The sequence below is a fragment of the Solanum dulcamara genome, chromosome 3, assembly GCF_947179165.1.
Source record: "Solanum dulcamara chromosome 3, daSolDulc1.2, whole genome shotgun sequence".
Lineage (NCBI taxonomy): Eukaryota > Viridiplantae > Streptophyta > Magnoliopsida > Solanales > Solanaceae > Solanum > Solanum dulcamara.
This window is the reverse complement of record NC_077239.1, coordinates 45,981,917-45,990,047: the sequence shown is the minus strand read 5'-3', so window position 1 is coordinate 45,990,047 and position 8,131 is coordinate 45,981,917. Positions and strand designations below refer to the sequence as shown.

At 41.0% G+C, this 8,131-nt stretch overlaps 1 protein-coding gene across 1 annotated transcript; it reads right to left on the bottom strand.

Annotated features, from left to right (window-relative positions):
* Positions 1-1,252: 1,252 nt before the first annotated feature.
* On the bottom strand, positions 1,253-5,137 carry LOC129883557 (uncharacterized). Its single transcript, XM_055958192.1, has 3 exons — positions 4,038-5,137; positions 2,132-3,536; positions 1,253-1,861 (listed from the first exon to the last, which is right to left on the bottom strand). Exons 1-3 carry the CDS (start codon positions 5,135-5,137, stop codon positions 1,253-1,255), a joined length of 3,114 nt encoding a protein of 1,037 aa, XP_055814167.1.
* Positions 5,138-8,131: the final 2,994 nt, after the last annotated feature.

Sequence of the window (8,131 nt, the reverse complement as noted above, 5' to 3'; positions counted from 1 at the left end):
TCCAAGTATCTTGGATATAATTGGGCTGATGCAAGTAATAAAGGGTGGAATTTGGCATGTTTGAATTGTTGTTGGGGGCTGGTGAGTCTCTTGCATGTCTAGCATTTGTCTCCCTTTGTTTGGATATCTGTGGACCTGTACAAACAAGTAGCCAAAGACCCACACAAATGTGGGGGAAGTATAGGCTGCTGCAAACCTGTAGCCAGCTAGTGGAATTGTTCAGTTGTATGTTGTTGCAAGCTATTTTCAGGAGGAGATCATTACTCATGATCAGCTCCTTAGGGTACCTGCACCTACATACAAAAACAAAGACAAAGCAAAGAAAAGAAAAGACCTCAAACAGTTCTTTGGAGCTAGTTAGCTTTAAATCGGTTAATGTTTTCAAAGTCGCTCGACTAATGTCTCCAATTATCCGATTGAGGTGAAAATTCTTAGGCTTTGCAATTACTATATTTTCTATGTTCCTGCAACATTTGGAGGTCTTTTGGAAAAGATAGAAGCTCCAAATTGTGAAGTGCACCATTGGGAGGCTTAAGTCGACTAACATTTTCAAGGTCGCTCGACTAACGTCTCCAATTATCCGTTGGAGATGAAACTTCTTTGGTTGTGCAAATATAGTATTTTCTGTATCCCTGCAAAGTTTGGAGGTCATTTGGACAAGTTGGAAGCTCCAAGTTGTGAAGTGCTCCATTTGGGGACTTAAGTCGGTTGACTTTTTCAAGGTCGCTCGACTAACGTCTCCAATTATCCGTTTGAGCTGAGACTTCTTGTGCTTTGCCTCTACTATATTTGCTGTGATCCTGTGCAATATGGATTCCTTTTGATGTTGCATGGTGCTTTTGTTTGTTGTTGCAGTTGTGGCATGTGCAGGAATTCTGAGTGCCTGACCTTTGTTGTTGTTGTTGAATTGCTTGTTTGTGCAGGTGTTGTATGACTGCTGAGTCTCTAAGGCAAGTCCAACCTTGGAACAGCTGTGGTAAATTTCCAGTATACACCTGACTGGCCCTCCACTAGTTGGATGATATGGTGCCTGTGTATTTATACCTACAAGGCCAAAAAGGAGAAAGACAAAGAAGAAAAGTTCTATTCTAATCCTAACCTGTAAAATAAGATTGGTTATTTTAAGAAGGCATAAGCCAAGGGAGGTGTTCCCTTTTACCATGGTCCTAACTATAGAACCTTCAAATTGATTATTACTATGCATAGCAATAAGTAATTTGAATAGTAAGTTGGACCAAGGAGGCTGACAAGGTCATGGTGGCTTCTTGATTCTCTTAAGCCTTCTTCTTCTGAAGTTGGCCATTTCTAGTTTGTCAAGCTCAAAGTAAGCTCTTGCCTTTTTAGGAAGCTCTTGTTTATTGAGATATATCTGTGGAGTAGTGCATTTGTGGCTATGTTTGCACAAAACATCAGCTGTAAAATTGGCTTCTCTGTAAGTGTGGCTGCATTTGAAAACCTGGAATTGATGACTGATGTCCTGCAGCTGTTGGAGTTGTGTTCTGACAGTCCATGGTGGTTGAGCTAGGTGTTTTATCCATCTGATTACTAGCTCAGAGTCCACTTCAAGGATCACTTTAGTATATCCTAATTGGAGACACCAAGTCAAACCAAAGATGGCTGCCAATATTTCAGATTGGTTGTTTGTACCTTCTCCAAAAGGGGTTGAGAAAGCAAAGAGAAGATCTCCTTGATTGTTCCTTAGCAATCCTCCCCCTCCTATTTTTCCAGGGTTGTGAAGTGCACTACCATCAGTGTTCAGCTTCACCATGTGAGCTGAAGGTTTCCTCCAGTAGACAGTACTAACATTAACTTCATTAGTACATTTTTCCACAAGAAGGACCAGTTCCTTCCATCTATTTGGCTAGCTGATATAGGAGTAGGTAGTGCTTAGAAGGTTGAAGTTATCCTTGAAGACTGAGTAGATCACTCTTGTAATATTGGACTGCTTCCCTCCATATTTGATGGCACATCTATTTTTCCATAGGTTCCAACATATGAAGATTGGAGTTGCTTGTAGGATAAGTTTATGGACCTCATTACTGTAATTACTGGACCACCACCTCATCATCAGGTTTCTAAGGGGTGTGTATTCTTTACTAATACCCAGAGAATCAGAAAATACACTCCAAACCTTCCTGGCAAAGTTTCCAGAAACAAATATATGGTCAATGGTATCCAAACCAGCTTTATGGCAACTGTAACATTGGGCTGGGGCTTCTCCAAAGCTGATAAGTTTTTCATTAGTAGGTAGTTTCCCTCTAAGTGCTCTCCAGAGTAGGAAGGAACACTTAAAAGGAATGTGTTTGTGCCATGTTTGAGAGTTAATTCTTGTCTTACTCCTTTTGTCCCTGATAAGTTCCTTGGCAGAAGAACAACTAAATTCCCCACTGCTATTAGGCTTCCAAGAGGCCTGATCAAGTTTGTGGGGCTGATAGTTGATGTTACTTGCCAGGATGCTAGGTACAAACTGAGGAGGTGCTTTCTGAGAGACCAGTTCTGCATTCCATTGACCATTAATCATGAAAGAAGACACCTTAGTATTGTTCTGTCTACTACTGGCTGGCCTGAAATTAGCTAAGGGGCGAACTCCCAACCAATTATCCCACCAAAAGAGGCAAGAACCAGACTGTATCTGCCATTGGATATGAGGCTCAACATTGTGCTTGTTCTTCATGAGGTGCTTCCATATCAGAGACTGTCCTGTGTGCCATTTTTTGGTTATAGGATTTGACCTCTGACAGTACTTAGCTTTGAGGAACTCACTCCATAAGGAATTCTTAGTTCTGAATATCCACCATTGTTTGTATTGGAAAGACTTGGCAACATCTGATATTAGTCTCACTCCAATACCACCCTCTTCATAGGGATAACTCAGATTCTTCCAAGAAGACCAATGATATTTCCTCCTTTCATTCTTCCACCCCCAGAAGAAATTGGTTGTGATGCTTTGAATTTGCTTGATAGTGGTTGCAGGAGGGGAACTAGCAGATAACAAGTGAATAGGAAGTGCTTGGATGACATGCTTAATCAAAGTAACTCTTCCTCCATAACTAATTAATTTTGCCTGCCATCCAGCTATCCTAGCCACAACTTTAGCTATAAGCTCAGAATAATAGATGATCCTCTGTCTACCAATGTAAAGAGGACACCCCAGATATGTGATAGGGCTGTTCTTTTGCTTGAAGCCTGTAACTTTCTTGATTCTTCTAACAGTAGAGTTGAATGCATTTGAGGGTACCATGAAGTTACTCTTGTCTCTGTTGATCAATTGGCCTGAAGCATGCTCATAGGTATGTAGTGTCTCCATGATAAGCTTCAAGGTATGAGATCTTCCAGATGAGAATATGATGATGTCATCTGCAAAACTGAGATGATTAATTTGAGGGCCCTTTTTAGCCATCAGGAAACCATGATATTGGGGGTGTTGATGAAGGTTGTTCATGAGCCTGGAGAGGACTTCAGCACCTATGATAAACAAAGCTGGTGATAATGGATCCCCTTGCTTAAGGCCTCTTGTGGAATGAAAGAATCCATGCCTTGAACCATTAATAATGATGGAATACCAATTATCAGCCATAATTCTCCATACCATATCAATGAAACCTTCTTCAAATCCTATTTTCCTCAAAACTAGACAAGTATAGGACCAAGATACCCTATCATAGGCTTTAGCCATGTCAAGTTTGATAACTACATTGCCTCCTACATTTGGCTTCTTGATCTGGTGTATAATCTCTTGGGCTAGCATAATATTTTCAGAAATGTTCCTGCCTTTGACAAATCCAGATTGGTTAAGGGAAATGAGGTTGGGTAGGATAGGTGCCAGTCTAAGGGAAATGAGTTTGGAGATGATTTTGTTTGTGAAGTTGCTAAGGCTAATTGGTCTATACTCAGAGAGCTTGTTAGGATGGTGTACTTTTGGGAGCAGCACCAAACAAGAGTGAGTAAAGTATTTAGGCATAGCTTGTCCACAGAAGAAAGATAGAATCACTTTAAGGAGGTCCTCTTTTATGATGTTCCAACATGCTTGGAAGAACTTGCCATTCATTCCATCAGGTCCAGCAGCTGAATTGGGATTCATTAAAAACACTACAGTTCTCAACTCCTCCATTGTAGGGATAGCTTTCAGGTTTCTGTTATGCTCATCAGTGACCATCCTGGGAATACATTGGAGGGTATGCTCCTGAATTTGTGTCTCCTCACCAGTGAAAATGGCTTGGAAGTGTTCACATGCAGCTTTGGCTATGTTTTCTTCACCTTGTACCCAATTATCATCCTCATTCTGGATCTTATGGATGTATAATTTCCTCCTCCTTCCTCTTATCAAGGCATGAAAATAATTGGAATTCACATCACCCTCTTTGAACCAATGCAACTGAGTTTTTTTCTTTAGCATGGATTCCTCCAGTTTCAGGTATTTTATATACTCTGCATTGATGGCATGGAGCTTTGTTCTGTTCTTTTCAGAATTACTAGAGATTAGCTCTTCCTCTACATGTCTAGTCTTGTCTTCATATTCTTTAACTTTGGCATATATATCACCAAATTGCAATCTGGACCAAGTACTAAGAGTGGCTGCCAACCTCTTCATTTTCTGATGGAAACACCACATTGGATTACCCTCCATGGTCCTGTTCCAGCAATTACTAACAGTATCCAAGAAAGATGGTTGTTCTGTCCAGCAGTTAAGGAATTTGAAATATTTGGTGTGTTGTTGGTTTTGATCAGTCATCTCCAGCAGTAAGGGGCAGTGATCTGAAACCACAGAGGGTAGATGAGTAATGGTAGTCTGAGGCATCATCTCTAGCCACTTATCGTTGACCATTCCTCTGTCAAGTCTCTTCCATATTTTGAACATTATACCCCTTAGATTAGACCAAGTGTATCTCTGACCACAAAACCCAAGATCTTGTAGTCTACAGGCTTCTATGATGCTGATGAACTCAAGGCTCTTTTTCATATTGTAAGTGACACCTCCCAACTTTTCTTGAGGGTCTGTGATAACATTGAAATCACCTAATGTGCACCATGGAAGGGAGGTGGCTGACTGTTGTAGCATGCTATCCCACAGAGGTCTTCTGAGATGATCTTTGCATTTTGCATATACAAAGGTAACTATGAACTGATTTGGATTCATTACATGATTAAATTCACAAGTAATCAACTGCTCCTCATTTTCCAATATCCTGCAGTCTACATCCTTGGTCCAAAAAAGTCAAATCTTACCATTTGGATTACTAATAGCATGGTCCATGTTGAGTTGATTTCTGAAGTACTGAATCTGAATGCTATCAAAAAAAGGCTCTAGGATGGCAATAATGGGAATTTGATGGATACTCTTAAGAGATTTAAGTCTTTCCATGGCTCCTTGGGTATTAATACCTCTCACATTCCAGCATAGTGTACTAATCATTGAGAGTTTTTGGAAGTGAACAGCCTAGTGTGAGGTCTGCTTGTGCGAGCAGAAATAGTTGGACTGATGGGTTTATTACTGTGACTGGTTCTATGAATTCCTCTAGGGGACAAACCTTGGGAGTTAGCTATTCGTTGAATCTCATCATCATACTCATTTGTGTAAGATGTACCTAATGGTCTGTTTAAGTGTTCACTGGCAGCATCCTCCTCATCTAGATCCTTCAATGGTTGGTCCTCATAGTCACCCTCATCTTCAGACTCAATAACTGCATATTCATCCAGGTCAGGAGGGACTTCTATATTAGTATTAGTATTAGTATTGAGGGTGCATTTGAGGAGAGATTGTATGTGTTGTTCTGCAGTTCTGCTTGCAGGATGTTGAGGAGGTGTGTGGTTGTACTGAGTTTGCAAGGGTGTAATATCCATCCCCCCTTGGTCATCCTCCAGCACAAATTGTTGGCATCCAAGGTTAGGATGTTGTTCTTTCACATTGTCTACTACCAGAGGAATTTGTTCCTCGTGAGACAAATTCCTTTCTTCTACTCTTTTTTTTAATGCATCCCTTCTCCTTTTGCTCAGTTTATTCTTCTTTTCATTAGACCCTGTGACACTAGTGCTTGCTACAGACCCTAAATCCTTGGCCATAGATCCCAGCTGAGTATTGTGACTGGTAGTGTCAATATTCCTATTTGTGTGGTCATTAGGCTGATTAATTGTAGGTAAATTTATGTTATGAATTACAGGGGTTGAGTCTTCTCCCTGAAAATGCAGCATGTGCATTTGAGTTGGGACCTGACAGTTCCCCTGTTGCTGCTGCATATCAACATCCCTTCTGTCAACATGCATTGCATTGTCCTTCAAGCTAATATCTGCTCTTTCCTCCAAGGATTCCTTTGAGTTAACAGGTGCAACTTCTTCCAAGATTTGCAGATTTGTAGGCTGAGTAGGAGTTGTAATGTTGCCCATTTCTAGATTGAAAATGGGAGAAACTGCAGGTCCCAGTTCATGCAATTCTGTTGCCCTATTTTGCACATTCTTTTCGTTTATTTTAGAAGCTGAAAAAATATATGAAGTGGTAGCAGGAGCTCTAGAGTCACTCCTAGGGTCAACCATACTGTTCTCATGCAAAACATGAGACATAACCCCCCCTCTGGGTACCCCTTCCTGCAAGTTAGTTGGCTTCTCCTGAAACCCACCATCCTCACCTCCATTAACTACTTCAGCAGCAACAGTTAAAACATTCAATACATTAAGACTACAGGGGGAGCCATGGGGGATTGGGAGCATTGAGTCAATACCTGATCGATGCTCGCTTTGTACGGTTTGGATTGCGCTGGTCGTAGTGACAGTATTACCATCAATACCTATAGTTCTGAGTTGAGTGGGTTTATATACCTGTTGAGTGTTACCTTGTATCTTTTGGGTGTTTTGTACGGTTTGGGTCTTTCCTTTGAATTTTCTTCTCTTTTGGGTTTGCCATTGGTTGTTTGGGACTTGATTCCTGTTCTGATTATTTGAGTGTTCCTGTATTTTGTTTCTTCCTCCTTGAGTTGTGGTGGTTGTTTCTTGTATCGGTACCTGTTGTCTGACACTTACAACATTAGTTAAAACAGTTGGAGAAGAGGTCATACCTGTGTTTTTTGTCTACTCATCTTTCTTTGGCTCTTCTTCCTTGTTTTTGGCCTTATTGTGTTCTGCATCTCTTCTGCTGACTGGGCAGGCTAGAGGAGTATGACCCTGGTGTTTACAATAAGTACAATAAAGTGGTATATCTTCATATTCGATATCCTACCATCTACCTTCCCCATTTGGGTCATCATTTTCGTCAAAGCCAATCCACACACTTTGGATTCTAGGCTTGGTGATGTCCATTTGGACTTTTACTTTCGCTACGCTACCCCTCGTCTTTTGCATGAAGGCCATGTCTAAGTGCAATACTTGTCCCACGTCCTCCAGCAAAATCGTAACAAATTCTTTGTGGAAACAATGCCATGGGAGCTCCGAGAGTATGACCCATACAGGGAGAATGGGGGTTTCATAGTTTGGATCAAAGGTAGGAGTCCAAACTTGAAATCTCATAAAGACACCTTCAATATACATGCGCTTGCTATCTAAGACAGTAGCTCTATCGTGTTCGTTATCCAGGTCAATATATATATGTCTAGAGTTAAAATGCGTAATCTTGACCTTGCCTTGGAGTTCTGTTTGGGCAATGAATTTCTTTCGAATGACCTCCATCTTGGGCATTGGGCTATAGAACTTGCCTATGAGGGTGTACTTACATGATTCTGCCATTTTAATCATGTAGTCCTCTCTCTTAAACATAATAGCAGGACAGCCTTGTTTCATTACTCTTTTTGGGGTTGTAAGGTCAATTTTGGTAGTATTCTCAGTTTGTGTAGCTCTCAGCCGTGTGGCCATGGATTGTTTTGCTATAGGGGGCGGAGGGTGATTTGTGGTGACCGGTTGGTTGATAGGGGGCTTGGTCTTTGGAGGTAGCGCACTGGGGGTTAGGGTCACTACCGGATTTCTAGAGTTTTTTGGGTCGTATTTTTGGAAATTAGAAGATATTGGAGGGAAGTCTGAACTGGGAGGGTATTTGGTACTTTTAGGATTAGTTAAGGTGCTAGGATTATCTGGGGAAACATTTTTGGGCACTAAAAGATTGTTTTCGACTCTATTATCACAAGATGGAAATTTGGAATTTGAGTTAGAG

Excerpts from the sequence above, each read along its gene's own strand:
- LOC129883557 (XM_055958192.1), bottom strand. The coding sequence starts at position 5,137 with ATGAATCCAAATCAGTTCATAGTTACCTTTGTATATGCAAAATGCAAA. Across the intron at positions 3,537-4,037 it reads CCTGATGGAATGAATGGCAA|GCATGGATTCTTTCATTCCA; the intron begins GTTCTTCCAAGC and ends TAATGGTTCAAG. Across the intron at positions 1,862-2,131 it reads CTGGAAACTTTGCCAGGAAG|CCAAATAGATGGAAGGAACT; the intron begins GTTTGGAGTGTA and ends TATATCAGCTAG.